The sequence below is a fragment of the Mustela putorius genome, unplaced genomic scaffold, assembly GCF_011764305.1.
Source record: "Mustela putorius furo isolate JIRA1106 unplaced genomic scaffold, ASM1176430v1.1 tig00000129_pilon_pilon_pilon, whole genome shotgun sequence".
Taxonomy (NCBI): Eukaryota; Metazoa; Chordata; class Mammalia; order Carnivora; family Mustelidae; genus Mustela; species Mustela putorius.
In genome coordinates, this window is record NW_025421290.1 from 48,635,441 (window position 1) to 48,650,513 (window position 15,073).

The window sequence follows — 15,073 nt, forward strand, 5'->3', positions numbered from 1 at the left end:
ACTATTCATTAAGCAGAGACCCAAACCCAGGTCTGCTGACTCTTAGTCCAGTGCTCGTGATGGCTGGTGGGCCCTGAACTAGGGGTCTGGAGGCCTGGGTTTGAATATCACCAGCCTCTGACCTCAAGGAGCCAGAAAAGCAATAACTTGGGCCCCAGGAGAAGCCCAGACCCAAGACAGGCAGGAGTTGACGGTGGGGATGCTTGTGTGGCTGGAGGCCTCCAAGGCCTGACAGTTAAGCTATACCCAGGTGACTCACCCCTAGGGACACTTGTCCCTTGGTTGCCAATGCCCCGGGAGGTGGAGCATAAGGCCTGCAGCAGCTACCTCTAGTTTTGGAGGCTTGAGAAGAAAGTCCTGTACCTTAACAGGCAGTAGGACAGAACGCTATGATGGGACAGCTGAGAAGGAAGCTAGGACCATCTGACCTGCTTTATATGTGTGTGTGTGTGTGTGTGTGTGTGTGCGCGCACACACACACACAAAAGATTTATTTATCTATTTTAGAGAGAATACACAAGCACGGGGAGGGGCAGAAGGAGAGGGAGAGAATCTCAAGCAGGCTCCGACTCCCCCTGAGTGTGGAGTCCCACGGGGGGTTCCCTCTCATGACCGGAGCCAAAACCAAGAGCCGGATGCTTACCCAACTGTACCACCCAGGCACCCTGCTTCACATATATATTTTCATCTACATATTTAAATTATATTATATTTGTATATATTTATATGTAAATATATTTGTATATATAAATATATGTGTATATATACATATATATATATTTTTAAAGATTTTATTTGTTTGACAGAGAGAGAGCGCGCACAAGTAGGCAGGCAGAGGGAGAGGGAGAAGCAGGCTCTCCACTGAGCAGAGAGCCTCATGTCAGGCTGGATCCCAGGACCCTGGGATCATGACCTGAGCCAAAGGCAGCTGCTTAACCCACTGAGCCACCCAGTTGTCCCTTTTTTTTTTTTTTTTTTTAAGAGAATGCATGTGCCTTGCAGTTAATGTCGCGCTTGGGGCAGGTACAGGTAGTATGAGCCTGGACTCCCTGGGAGTCATCAGCCTGACCTCCAGAGACTGGTGGTAGTTCAGGAGAGACCAGAAACGGAAAACAAGGAAGTCACGGCCAAGTAAATGAGTGCGCAATGCCTGTATTTTGAAACCTGTATTATGACATCAGCAGTCGGGTTTTGTGTCTGTTTCGTTTCCTGAAGGTAAAATTAGAGAACAGAATGTGGTGGTTCAAACCCCTCACCTTCCCTAGCTCCCCAGGCCCCACCTCTGTTCTTGGGGAGGCCACCTGGCAGGGCTCTTCTCAGGCCCCAGACTTTAGGGGGCAGGAGGGGCTCAAGGCCAGAGCAGTGGCAGGACAACAAAGGAGGGAGGGAGTGTGACGACTGTGACAGGGGACTAGGGATTAAGCCAGGTCACTGAAAAGTGCAGTGCGTGGTGCAAGTTTTTACATTGTACGGCTTTTTTTTTTTTTTAAGATTTTATTTATTTATTTGACAGATGGAGATCACAGGTAGGCAGAGAGGCAGGCAGAGAGAGAGGAGGAAGCAGGCTCCCTGCTGAGCAGAGATCCTGATGTGGAACTTGATCCCAGGACCCTGAGATCATGACCTGAGCCAAAGGCAGAGGCTTTAACCCAATGAGCCACCCAGGTGCCCTACTTTGTACGGCTTTTATAATTTCTTACACAAGATGGGTCCCGTGTGGAAGAAGTAGAAACACCAGCCAGAATAGAGGTGAAGAAAACTCACCTCTGTTTCTCGCCTCCCGGGAGTCACTTGGATTCAGTGGCCGGAGGCTGGGTTTTTTTTTTTTTTTTAAAGATTTTATTTATTTATCAGAGAGAGATGGGGGGAGAGAGCAAGCACAGGCAGACAGAATGGCAGCAGAGGCAGAGGGAGAAGCAGGCTCCCCGCCGAGCAAGGAGCCCGATGTGGGACTCGATCCCAGGAGGCTGGGATCATGACCTGAGCCGAAGGCAGCTGCTTAACCAACTGAGCCACCCAGGCGTCCCCGGAGGCTGTTTTGACCCTGGTGAGGTGGGGATGAGGAGGTCAGGGCTGTCAACTGACTCCCCACTCACTTGGGATAGAACCTAGGTTCAGTGCCTCCAAGCCCAAGGTGACCTGGCCGCACACCCATATTCCAAGCCCATCATCACCCCAGTGCTGTTGCACAGGCCGCTTCCTCTGCCTAGGACGCCCTTCCCTTGCCAAGATCGCCTCCAGAGCTCAGGTCCCTGTTCACGCCTCACCTCCTCACAAGGGGCTTGGCTGGCCTCCCCCATCTAGCGCAGACAGCCCTCCGCCCCTCCACACACAGTTTTCAACTCCTAGGGTGACATTAATTTTCTCCTCTCTCCCACTAGAATGGGAGCTCTACCAGGGCAGGGGCCTTCTCTGTCTTCTTTATTAACCCTAAACAAGGCGGGCACACAGCAGGTACTCAATAAATGTGCAAGCTGACAGAATCCGAGCCGTGGAAGGTGATGGGCCCTGGGTGGGGGGTGAGGCCAGTGGGAAGCCCCGCGGCCCACAGCCTGAACCTTCTCCGGGGACCTGTGTTCTCTGAAAAAGAAGTGAGGAGTGCTGGGGGTTGGGGGTAATCGCTTTTTCTAACCTGTATTTTTAGAATTAAAAACTTCAGAAACAAAGTTTCTTCCTGCTAGGCTACAGTCGGCCCTGATAAGGAGGCAGAGAGGTGCAGAGAGGGGGACCTACCTCTCCTGGCCCGGGAGGGTCTGTGTGTGTGCACACGTGTCCCTGCAGAGCCAGACCTGTGCACCCCTGCCTGTCGGTTTTGACTCAAGAGCGGGAGTCACAGGGGCACCTGGGTGGCTCAGTTGGTAAAGCATCCGACTCGATCTCAGCTCAGGTCTTGATCTCGGGGTTGTGAGTTCAAGCCCCACATTGGGTTCCATGCTGGGCTTGGCGCCTACATTAAAAAAAAAAAAAAAAAGCAAGGAGTCACGTTGCCATCTCTGGCAGGGCGAGCAGGCAGCTGAGGAGCCAGACCTGGGTGAGGGGAGCGGGACCCTGGCCCATCCTGCTGTGGGGCCCCAGCCACAAGCTCCCCATTCCAGATCTCCGGGACTGGAGTTTCCCAGGATGCTGGCTAAGACACAGCTTCCCAGACCTAAGGAATCAGACTCCGGGAGCAGCGGGTCTGGGTCTCGGAGCCTGAAGGGCCGGGGACTTGATGGGGACACCCAGCCACTGTCCTCCAACTCCGCGGGGCCCAGCGTTCTCTCATTAGGTAGACGTGAAGTGATTGCTGGGATGGAGTCGAGCCCAGAGTCGCTAGCGTGCTGCGTGGGCGTCCAGCATCTTCATGCCATCGGGCGTGTGGCAGCCTTCCGCACGTTTGCCAGTCCAGGTGAGCCCTGGGCCTCTCTTGTGCGTGGCACCTTTCCCAGCCCGCTGGGCCTTGGAGAGGTCGAGAGACTGGAGAGAGGGGGTCTCCGGCCAGATGAGGAGATGACCAGAAACTCAGGACGGGGACGATATAAAGAGACTCATAGCAAATGCTTCAAGGTTAAAAGCAGAGCAAACAGGGGGCCTGCCTGCGGGTGCCCCCAACCCGGAGGGCCCCAGGGGTGATCCAGTTGGGCCAGCCTGGCGGGACAGAAGAGCCGGGCCCGTGGCATCCAGCCACATGTGGCAGACACTGTGTGCCCGCCGCACATTCAGAGGTCATGAGGCTTGTGGGGCCCCTGGAGCCCACGCTCAGGGCTGGCGCTGGGGCCCGACGCAAGCCGGCCCAGCTCTGCCCCTCCTGGGGTGCCACACTGTCTGGGGGGTGGAGGAGCAGACCATTGTCCCCAGCCGAAGGGCCGTGTAAATGGGCACCCGAGGGCAGTGTGCCCCCACCAGGACCCTGGGCTGGGCGGCCAGGTGAGCTGGAGTTGGCACCCCGGAGGCCGAAGGGGGCGTGACAGCGGGCAGAGCACGACGCGTCCTGAGCCCTGAGGCGTGTTGGGCAGGCCCACGGGGAGCACAGGTTTGGGGGGAAGCTCCAGAGACAAGCATAGGATGGGCCACTACCCTCAGCTTCCTGGAATCCAGGAGCGCTGGCGTCTTGCAGGAGTCCTGGAGTCCGAGTCCTCTATTCCAGAACCTTCCGCAGAAAGGCCTTGTGCTACCTCAGCATCCCTCCTCCTCCATGGCTCTCCTCCTGTCATGGTCGCTCAGCCGGGCAGCGTCTTCCTGGGGCAACTGCCCGGGGACCGTCCCTTCCCTCCCCCGGCCAGAATCTCCCCTCTGGCACCTGTCCTGCTGCTTCGGGCTCTGTCCTCTGGATCCCTGTCCTCAGCCCCCTTGGGAGCCGGGCCGTCGGCTTCTATGCCCAGTGGCAGGGAGCATGAGGGCTGGTGAGGGGCCAGGTGTGCCTCCGAGGTGTACCCCTCGGGGGGCTTGGGGGTCTCTCTCTCTCCTCTCGTTCACCTGGTCTGTGTTCTTGAAGATTTTCACGTGCTCGCCGCCCCCCCCGTGAGCCTGTGCTCAGGGTCCACGCTGGGAATCCACGCCCTGCACTCCTGTGGGACCCTCCCTACTTCATGAGCGGCTCCGAAGTGCCCCTTCCTGGAACCTCCGTGAAGCCCCAGCGGAGACCGGCTTCTCTCGGCGGCAGGCTGGCCACGCTCACCTGTTCCCATTCCTGCCTCTCCGGGGCGGCCGGAAGACCCGTCCACTCATCCTTCCACACGCCCCTCTTCCAAAGTCCCCTCTCACCGAGCCTGGGCTGGAATGTCCGGGTCACCTCCAGGGAATTAGGAATGACCACGTGTCACTTCCAAGACAGTCACTGAGGCATCGTGGCCACCTCCTGCCTCCCCGTCTTCGATCTCCAGCTCTGGGGGGGATGTTGGGAGCCACGTCGGGAGTCGTCCTATGGAGAGGCCCAAGGGTTGAGGGCCAGCGGCAGATGCCAGAGACACCCGCCTCCCAAAGGTGGGTGCGTGCTCACTCCCCGCCTCCCTGGGGCCGTGTGGTCTGTGGCCACCCGCAGGGAGTCACAGAGATCCCAGCGGAACATGGCAGGGCCGAGCCCCCAGAGGACGCTCTCGTCTCCTGTCCCGCTTTATAGATGGAGAAACCGTGACTCAGGGCAAGGTGGCTTGCTCCCGGCCACAGAGTGACTGGGTGAGAACCAGGGCTCTTCTGATCTTGGAGCCCCGTTTCCTGGAAATGCCAGGGCTGCTAGTCTCTGGAGCCAGCCTGGGTCCCCATGCCCACTCGGGGGCTCCTGGTCCATGTCCATTGCCCGGAAATCCCACTGCCCTTCCTCGACCTCTCCAAATCCTACCCCAAAGTATATGAAAATGAAAGATAGATCGGGTATCTTTGACTTGGCCGTCTCCCTCCGAGAGTGTACCCCATGGAAACAAGGGAAGACCTCAAAGCTGGCCCGTGGGAGGACTTTCTGTTCTGAGCTGGAAACAAGCCAATTTCTATCAGTCGTGAATTAAATCGTCGCAGTGACATGTGGCGCGCTCACGGCCTGCCAGGCTCGGCTCCCAAGGTTTTCCAGACGCTGACCTCTCAGGACTCCTGAGTCTTGAGTGGTGGAATCCCAGCTTCACAGGTGAGGACCCTGGGGCCTAGGCTCCCGGGTCACACGTGAGGACGGGCAGGACCAGGGCCAAGCCTGGGTCAGCCTCTGTCCCCGCCCCCTGGACGACCCTCGGCCACACCCCAGGACATGCACAGTGGAGAAGTCCTCGGAGCCATGGTGGGCAAGGCGTCCCAGGCACGTCGGTAACAGAAAGAAGCAAATCACAAAATGACAGTGAAAAAGGAAATGTGTGGGGGTGCCTGGGGGGTGCAGTTGGTTGAGCGTCTGACCTTGCTTTCGGCTCAGGTCATGATCTCTGGATGGTGAGATCAAACGCAATGCTGGACTCTGGGCTGGCATGGAGCCTGCTGAGATTCTCTTTCTCTGCCCTTCCTCCTCCCCAAACAAAGTAAAACAAAAAACAAAACAAAAAACCGACAAAAAAGATAATGTTTATGTTTGCCCGCCTTTGACTAGAAAGCAGGACCCAGACCTGAACTTCGAGCCGTTTGCTTTGTGTGCTCCCTCTCATCAGTCTAGATTAAAAAAAAAATAGGGGCTCCTGCGTGGCTTAGTTGGTTAAGCGGCTGCCTTCAGCTCGGGTCATGATCCCAGGTCCTGGGATCGAGCCCTGCATCAGTGGAGACCCTGCTTCTCCCTCTTCTCTGCTGCTCTGCCTACTTGTACTCTCTCTCTCTCTGTCAAATAAATAAATAAAATCTTTTAAAAAATTAAAAACAACAACAACAACAAAAATAACTTAGAGTTATAGTTTTTCTTATCAAATGTAAAAATTCATTTTGGAATGTGTCTGGTCCCTTGATGGGCAAGTCCGTGCGCCCAGTGGGGCCAGCGCCACCCCCTGTTCCCAGAGCCCTTTGCAGTGGCTCAGGCTGGGTCTTCCTGTGCGATGTCTGCCTCCTCCTGGAAGACCAGCCCCGGGGGTGGGGGGGCCACACTCGGAGGGGTTCTGGTGTTGGCGGAGGAAGGTCTTAAGCTGGCCTTGGTGCTGATCATTATAGCTGCCCGTTGAGAGGAGTGGCCCTGGAAGGTTCCCTTGGACTCTGCCCAGCACCCAGAGAGGTAACGCCGTGGGCCCGAGGCCACCCATGCGGGAGAGGCGGAGCCTGGAGCCAAACCCAGGCTGGGGGGGGGCCCTGCCTGAGCTCTCCCCCAGACTGTGTGGGCCTCTCCCCGGCCAAGACCCCTGCCTGCCCAGCCACCAACGGCCTCTTTGCCTCCTCCTGTGTCAGCTCAAGCAAACGATGGGCAGGTGACCCCCCCCGACTCTGGTCATTCATTGGTATTTTCCACTGTCAGTCCACTCACTGCCACCCCATCCATTCATCTGTCCATCCTGCAGTCCCTCTGTCTGTCTGTCCATCCCTCCATCTACCTACCCCTCCCCCACTCTCCCCGCAGCCATCCATCCATCTGTCCGCCCGTCCGTCCACCGGCTTGTTTCCCCCGCCAGCATGCCCCGTGCTGGGTGCTGTGGGCTCAGAGACGGGTCTGGCACGGCCCTCCCTGCCCGAAGCTCACAGCAGGCTGGGGAGCTGCCGCCCCGAAGGGCGAGGTGGCGTGTTTTCTGGGTCGGCTGAGGAGAAGGGTCAAGTTTGGGCACGTTGGTCCGGGAGACGAAGGGCGGGTGATACTTGGCGGCAGTGACGGGGGAAAACACACTTGTCTCCTGTGTCACCGTCTTGGGCCACCCCCCCCCAGCCCACTCATTCCTTGTCTCCTCCCTTCTCTGCCTCTGTCCTTGGCGCTCGCTGCTGTTTTCTGTCTCTGTGCTCCTGTCACCTCATCTCTTGGTGTCTGTCTCCCCAGAATGGAAGAGCCACGAGGCAGCGACTCCTGTCTTGCTGTGGTCTCAGAGTTGGGCTTTGAATGCCAACAGCCCGGGTAGGACGCCTGAGTGGCTGAGCTGGTGAGCCGTCGGCCTTCGGGTCAGGTCTTGATCCCAGGGTCCTGGGATCGAGTCTCGCATCGGGCTCCCTGCTCAGCGGGGAGTCTGCTTCTCCCTCTGCCTGCTGTGTTTGTGCTCTCTCTCTCTCACTCTTTCAGTCTGATAAATAAATAAAATCTTTGAATGCAAACAGCCTGGATCCCAAGCAATGGTGAGGCTGGGCATCCACACACAACTTGTGTGGATTCCATCCTGCCCTTTGCCCTCTGACATGGCAGGCGCCACTGCCAGCCTGACCCCCTTCACCCTGCAGTGGCCAGGCAGGCAGGGATGGGGCTGTCCCTCCATCAGCACCCAGCCTGTTCAAGGCCGGCCTGCGTCCACCCGTCAGAACACAAGAAAACAGGCAGACACACAGTCCCTGACCCGAGGGCCACCCAGACGAGGTGGTCTGAACCCTGGATCCCTCCACTCTGGTCCTGCCAGCTTTCTGGCCAGCAGGACACTCACTCTGTGTGGCCCTGGGCACGTGCACAGTCTCCTTAAGCCTGAGGGCCCTCACGGCCACCTCACAGTGTTGCCATATGGCTCATATGGGAGAATGTGCTGAGCCCCCGGGAGGGCCCACTGGGTGACGGCCATGGGGACCAAGCTCATGGGCATCAGGGCCTGGCCCTCGGCATCAGAGAGGGGCTGGGCATTCCAGAGTGTCTGGCGATCACATCTGGCCCTGCCACCTGCATGGCCTTGGACAAATTCCCTTTCTGGGCCTCAGTGGTTCCATCTGTAAAATGGGGACCATCAGCACCCCCCCACCCCGCCTTCAGGAGCGCCCTGGCTTTGTGAGAGGCCCGGTCAGCAACGTGGCCACATCCCTAGCAGTGGGTCCTGTAGGGCTTGGGGCCCTCAGGGCTTGGTCAGTGCTGAGTGCTGGGGGCTGAGCAGAGGCAGAGCCAGTGCGGCCGGGAGAACAGGAAACAGATGTGGGCGCACACGGACAGCGTGGGGTCAAGGCAGTGTGAAGGGCGTGGAGCAGACACCAGCTGGGACCCGTGTTTGCTTGTGGTGGGGAAAGGGGGGGCTCGTGCGGGCTTCCCGGGCTCGCCCCCACTCCCTCCTGCCCACCGGAGCCTCCTGAGGACGGCTGGTCCTTCTCAGGGCAGCCCCAGCTCCGATGGTGTCTGCTGAGTGAGTAGGATGGAGCTCCGAGGGCTGCTGGGGAGGCCCAAAGACCCCGTGAAGGCCCGAACTTGGGCTTGGAGGGACAGGGGCACCACAGCCCCATCCTCGGACCTCCCTGGAGGTGTCTGCACCTGGCCCCGGGGCCCAGCCCTGCAGGCAGTGTGGACAGTGAGCCTTGCCACCTCCTGACCCCTGGGTCCCCAGGGCACTGGGACAAGCGTCCTCTGGGGGGGTGTGTGGGAGGGAGTTCAGCTGCCCAGTGCCTGCGTTTGGGCATTGACCTGCGGGCCTCTGCCTTCGAGGCCACTGGTCAGCAGGCTCCCTCTCTTGTCCCTCCCCCAGCCCCGGCTATTTAAGGCCGGCCAGCAGCTGGCGAGTTGGTCGAGGCCACCCCGGTGGCGGCAGACCGCTGTCAGGCAGGCAGACGCAGAGCCTCTCCCAGCACAGCGCTGTCAATGGATTTTGTGGCTGGAGCCATCGGAGGTAATGGACATGGAGGGGCTTGGGGGGGCGGGGGACCAGGAGGCATGAGGAAGTGCTGGGCCTTGGCAGTAGACCCTCCCGTGGCAGTGGCAGTGGGGTGTCAGGGGCTCCGGAAGTGGTTGCGCCCTGCTGTGGGCCGCACGTGCTGGGGGGCGGCACAGGGGGAGGTGAGTCTGCACAGCCGGACCCTCTCAGCCTGCGGCCCTCAGGCGGGGATGGGGGTGCGCAGAGGATGGTCTCAGAGGGAGGCAGGGAGGAGTGGGGGCGGGGAAGGCTCCCAGCTGTGGGAAGGAACCGTGGGGGGGGGTGAGGGGGGGGGACAGTGAGGATAAACTGGCCTGGATCCGGAAATGCAGACTGCAGGGGGTGGGCCGGGAGGGGGAGAGGCCCTGCGGGAGCCCTGGCCATACCCGCAGGCTGGTGTGTGCGCTGTCCCCGCCTATTGGCCTCCCAAACTATTTTCCCTTCTGGGGAAATGGCTGGTTACAAAAGACAGATCCAGGGAGATAACAGCCCGTTGGGAAACCGGTGGGGGACGGTGTTCCCCCACCCCTGACCCTCCCTCCTGCAGGCTGGGCGAGGCACCCTTGGCCTTGTCCTGTCTTGTGAAACAGCAAGGGTACTGGTCGATACTTCTGGGAATGGTGTGGGATGTCCTCCTCCCTCAGGTGGGGAGGGCAGTGCTGACCCAGGACAGGCTGGAGCCCCGGTCTTCTGGGGTGTGACTCTGTGCCGGGCCCAAGACCAGCTGCCTCCCTGCACGTTAGCCCCTAAGGAGGGGGCTCAGAGAAGGAAGGGGCTTGACTTGGCGAAGAATCGCAAGGCCAAGAATGGCTCTCGAAGACCTGGGTCTTGTCCCTGTGGAGGACAGACATGGTACGCGTGGGACAGCAGCAGAACCACGTGATCGGGGCTGTGATCAATATGTTTAATGGCACAGAGGCAGCCCAGATTCAGGGGTCAGGGAGGGCTCCAGAGAGGAGGTGAAGCTGTGGCAGGGCTTTGACGAGTGAGTAGGAGTTCGGTGGGGTCTCTGCGAGAGTCCAGGAGGATAATTCTAATCAAGTCATTCAGTCAGTCCTTTGATCATTTCCTCACACTCCTTCATTCATTCGTGCACACATATTGAGTCTTGGAATGCCTACTAAATAGGGCAGAGCCCCCAAGTGCCTTGTTCTCAGGTGGCCCTCACCACCCTTTGCCCCCAGGGTATGTAACCTCAGGGCTCTGTGGGTCTCTGGCTTCCCCATGGCAGTGCTGGGGGCTTGGACATTGAGGTTCTGGTGGAAAGAGAAAGGATGGTGGCACCTGGCCCTTGGCAGGGGGAGGGCCCTGGTCTAGAAAGCCTCGCGTCCCACTCTGTTCCACGCAGACTTGTGGTTTCAGGCGTTCCTTCGCAGAGCCCTGGGTGACCTGGGATTCCCTACCTCCTGGCCTTTGTAGGGTCTGTGCCCTTCTTCTGCATACACAGCCCACAGGTGAAGCACAGACAGACCCTTCAAGGCTTGAGGACAAGAGCTGCCTGGCTTGGAGACAGGGCCCGGCAGGTGTCGAAATGCATCCCTGGCTGTTGGAATGAGGCATCGCCGGGCCAAGACAGGGAAGGAGAAATTGCTGGCAGAGTGCCTGAGCCTCAGTTGCCTTCTCTGCATCCGTGTGCTTAGAGCTGATGAGACACAGTGTGGACGGGGAGCGTGTGTCCAGGCTCGGCGGGAGCTGGTCGGGGCTCACCCTACTTCCTTCCATGAGACAAGGTCGGGCTGTTCCTGCTGCTCACGCGGTCCCTCTGATTTCCTTCCAGGTGTCTGCGGTGTTGCTGTGGGCTACCCCCTGGACACGGTGAAGGTATGGCAATGGCCGGCCTCCACCGCCCACCCTAAGGCCCCTGGCTGGGGTCAGGCTGCCTCCCAGTCTCCTGCACCCATCCGGGGCCAGGAGACCTTTCTGGCCAGCTGATCAGACTGGCCGTCCCCACGCTCCTCGGGACTCCGTCGGCCCCTCTTCTCCCCTGTGCGTCAGGGTTCTTGTCTCACACAGGCTCCCGGTCCTTGCTCTGCCCGAGGTGCGCCAACACGCCTCTGACAATCAAGGCATTGGCTTGTCCCCTCCCCCAGGCCTACTGACCTTGCTGTCGGCCTAAAGCCACCCCTTCCTGAAGTCTGCTTCTCTCGCAGGTCAAGATCCAGACAGAGCCCAGGTACAGCGGCATCTGGCACTGCGTCTGGGACACGTATCGCCACGAGAGGGTAGGCCGGGGCCCGAGGTAATGGGCAAGAGGATGCGGCCCCAGGCCTGCCACACCCAGTGAGCCAGCCCTTTCCGAGCTCAGCTGTCACCTTCCAAATGGGAGGGATTGTACCAAGCTGCTGGGTTTCTCTGAGGTTGAGAGCCAAGTGTCCAGCACATAGGAGGTGTCCAGAATGAGGTCCTACCTTCAAGAGAGGGTCCACGGGTGGCATCTGGGGCCTTGGGGGTCAGGGAGGGACCCCGAGTGTTTGTATTTCTGTCTCCTCCAGGCTGGGCACTCCTTGAACGCCATGGTGGGTGACACTGTTAGTTGTGCCATGTCCAGTTCAGAGCCCAGTCCAGAGGAGGGACTCAGGGATACTTAGCAACGTGAACTTGGGGCTCGATGCGGGCCAGGGGTGAATGGATGAGAAAAGAGCAACCGTAAAGCACGCTATTCAACGGCATCATCATTATCAAATAGCTGTCTTGGTCCAGCCTGGCCATCTGACTCTTCAGTCCCTCACATCACCTGGAGAGTCGGGGGTTACGATTGCCAGTTTAGGTCACAGAGCCTTGGCTGTGAGACGGGCCTGAGGTCCCATGGTCAGGGAGGCCAGGGCAGGGCTGAGACACGGCCCACTCGGCCTGGGCCCCCCAGGGTGGCCCTCTTCCTGGCTGGGCCTCTGGCCTGACCAGAGCCCTCGGGTCCGGTCTGTCTGCCCACCAGGTGTGGGGCTTCTACCGAGGCCTCTCGCTGCCCGTGTGCACCGTGTCCCTGGTCTCGTCCGTGTCTTTTGGCACCTACCGCCACTGCCTGGCACGCATCTGCCGCTTTCGCTATGGCAGCCCTGACGCCAAGCCCGCCAAGACTGACGTCACGCTGTCCGGATTTGCCTCTGGCCTGGTCCGCGTGAGTGGGGTGGGGGGCGGGGCCCCTCAGGACTGCCGGGTCTGGCGAGGCTGAGACAGCCGCCCGGGAGGTCACCCAGCCCCGCAGCTGGGGGAAACCCAGGCTTGGGGCAGGGCAGAGACTGGATGAGGGCTGGGGGTGGTGGGTGGGGGCCCAGCTGATACTCATTAGCTCGGCGACCTTGGGCGACTTTGGGCGTGCCAGGGAGCCTCTCTGAGCTTCTGCCTGCCTCTTCGCCAGTAAGAGGCGCGGTGAAGCTCCAGTAAGGTTCTCAGTAAGGTTCTCAGTGGAGAGCCCCCAGGACGGAGTCAGGTATGAGGACCCACAGAGTGGCAGCCAGTATCGTTAGTAATATGTCACTTACTCATTTCATACAGTACCAAGTACTGTAGTCTTCTGACACGACTTCTGCTAATTACATGGTACACGGATGTGCTTCGCCTGTTAACTACGTGATAGATACTCCACGAACCCGAGTCACAGGCATCTACCCAACACCTCTTGCGTGTCGGGCCGCTCTGAGCCAGAAGCGGAGCTTTGAACCCCATGGCACCGGGCCCGGTGGGCCAGCCCTGGAGGGGCCCCTGGGGATGTTGCCGTGGGGGCACGAAGCCAGCGGGGTGCAGGCAGCGTGGCCAGCGCCTCCTGACCCGCCTCCTTCCACGGCAGGTGTTCCTGACCTCGCCCACAGAGGTGGCCAAGGTCCTCCTACAGACGCAGACGCAGACGCAGCAGCGGCGCCCTTCGGCCTCATGGCCCTCAGCTGCGCCCCCGCTGTGTCCCGCGCCCCCTGCCGGTTCCGGGCCCAAGTACCGAGGGCCACTGCACTGTCTGGCCACGGTGGCCCGCGAGGAGGGGCTGCGGGGTCTCTACAAGGGCAGCTCGGCCCTGCTCTTTCGTGACGGCCACTCCTTCGCCACTTACTTCTTATCTTACACCATCCTCTGTGAGCAGCTCACGCCCGCTGGCCACAGCCAGCCAGGTGAGGGGGCCCGGGGCCTGGCAGGTGGGGTGGGGCCCAGCACAGTGGGCCGTGGAGCTGGGGGAGGTGGTATGGATGCGCTCGGGCCAAACATGGGTGCTGCGGAGCTCCCCCACCGGGGGTTGGGAATGTCCGTGTCCTCCACCCCAGGAGTGGGATAGACCTGTCATGTGGCTTCACATGTCGGGGGCGTGAACCCTGAGCTCCATTCTGGGAACCCCACCCCATGTGTCCGGCCGGCTGGCAGGGTGTTGAGGTGGTCACGGCTCTCTCCCTACAGATGTGTTGGGTGTGCTGGTGGCCGGGGGCTGTGCTGGGGTCCTGGCCTGGGCTGTGGCCACCCCCATGGATGTGATCAAGTCACGCCTACAGGCAGACGGGCAGGGCCAGAGGCGCTACCGTGGCCTTCTGCACTGCGTGGTGACCAGCGTGCGCGAGGAGGGGCCTCGGGTCCTCTTCAAGGGGCTGACGCTCAACTGCTGTCGTGCCTTCCCCGTCAACATGGTGGTCTTTGTTGCCTACGAAGCCGTGCTGCGGCTCATCCGGGGCCTGTCAGTGTAGCCAGTCCCAATGCCCCTGGGGCCGACCCGCCGCAGCTTCCTGAGGTCCTGGGGGCTGGAGGAGGCGCTGGAGAGTCTTGGGGTCTGGGCCCACGGAGCCGCCGCCCAGGACAGCCTGAGCCTCCCTGGAGCCCGAGTTGCTGTGCTTGGGGCTACAGGACCACAGGGAGTCTGAGGGGCCCATCTGCCAGCAGCCTGGGGTTGGTGTGAGGGTCATATGGCCAGGGAGGAGTGGGCCTCTTGGATGAGGACATCCGTCCCATGGAGTCGCTGGAGCACGTCATCGGAGTTCCAGCTTCCTGGTCACCCCTCCCAGCCGCCCGTGTCTTCGGAGCATCCCTGTGCCTCCATCCAGTCCTCTGCTGTCCCCTGGCCGCCCTTCCCGCGGGGCCCCCACGCAGCTCTCCTTGGCTGTTTGGTGAGCTCTAGGGCACCTGCCCGCGTGCTCCCCACAAGGGGCTGCTCAGAGAGGGCACTGACCAGACGGCCACAGCCAGACCTGCTCCCGCACCCTTGCCCTCTGGGAGATTCCGGAGACTGAGCAGGGAGCTGTTGATAATAAAACGTCTTTGGGCCTGCTCGGTGCTGCTGCTCCGTGGTCTGTGGGGCGGGCGATCTGCTTGTCCTCAGAGGCCCAGCCCTCCGGACCTGTATGGCCAGTGTTCCCACTACGCGGATGGGCACACTGAGGCCAGCACTCTGGCTGGCTCCACTCCCTTGGCCTTCGGGGCGCTGAGCCCAGCCACGGGAGGCCACTCAGCCTTCAGCGTGAGGTTTGCTCTCCTCACTACTCCCACCCCAAACCCACCCCCTTTTGGCCCCTCTGCTGCCGGGATAATTGGCTGTGAGCCACCTTTCCACACGGGCCCGGAGGAGGGGTCAGGGAGGGGGTGGCAGGTCCTACATGGGTCATCACAACAATCGGACACCGCGGAGTAAACAGCTTAGAGAGGGAGCTGGGCCTGCCCACCGTGGCAGGGGTGGGGGCAGACTCGCGCCCGCATTTCTGGAATCCTCCTGTCCGCAATGCAGCTTCCAGTCACGAGGGGCTATCAGGGCTCAGGGCTCTGGTAAAGCCGACCAACACCTGCCTCGATTATCCTCACTCACAGAACCTAGCCTTGACCATGTCTTTGGACCGAAGGACCTCTTGTGTTCTGGGAACGCTTTCCCGGTTCCCCTCCTGTCCCGGTCCGCTTCCGTCATACTGCCCCAAGCATTTGCTTACACCCAGTGCTCTCCGCCACCAACA

General features: G+C 60.3%; 1 protein-coding gene across 2 annotated transcripts; it reads left to right on the top strand.

Moving 5' to 3' along the window:
* The first annotated feature begins 9,025 nt into the window (after positions 1-9,025).
* SLC25A47 (solute carrier family 25 member 47) lies at positions 9,026-14,400 on the top strand. 2 transcript variants are annotated; one of them, XM_004754706.3, is made up of 6 exons: positions 9,028-9,140; positions 10,942-10,985; positions 11,315-11,386; positions 12,097-12,279; positions 12,949-13,261; positions 13,542-14,400. In XM_004754706.3, exons 1-6 carry the CDS (start codon positions 9,113-9,115, stop codon positions 13,820-13,822), a joined length of 921 nt encoding a protein of 306 aa, XP_004754763.1. In that variant the 5' UTR covers positions 9,028-9,112; the 3' UTR covers positions 13,823-14,400. The 2 variants fall into 2 exon arrangements, with proteins under 2 accessions (XP_004754764.1, XP_004754763.1); XM_004754707.3 differs by lacking the exon at positions 12,097-12,279 and having other exon boundaries at positions 9,026-9,140.
* Positions 14,401-15,073: the final 673 nt, after the last annotated feature.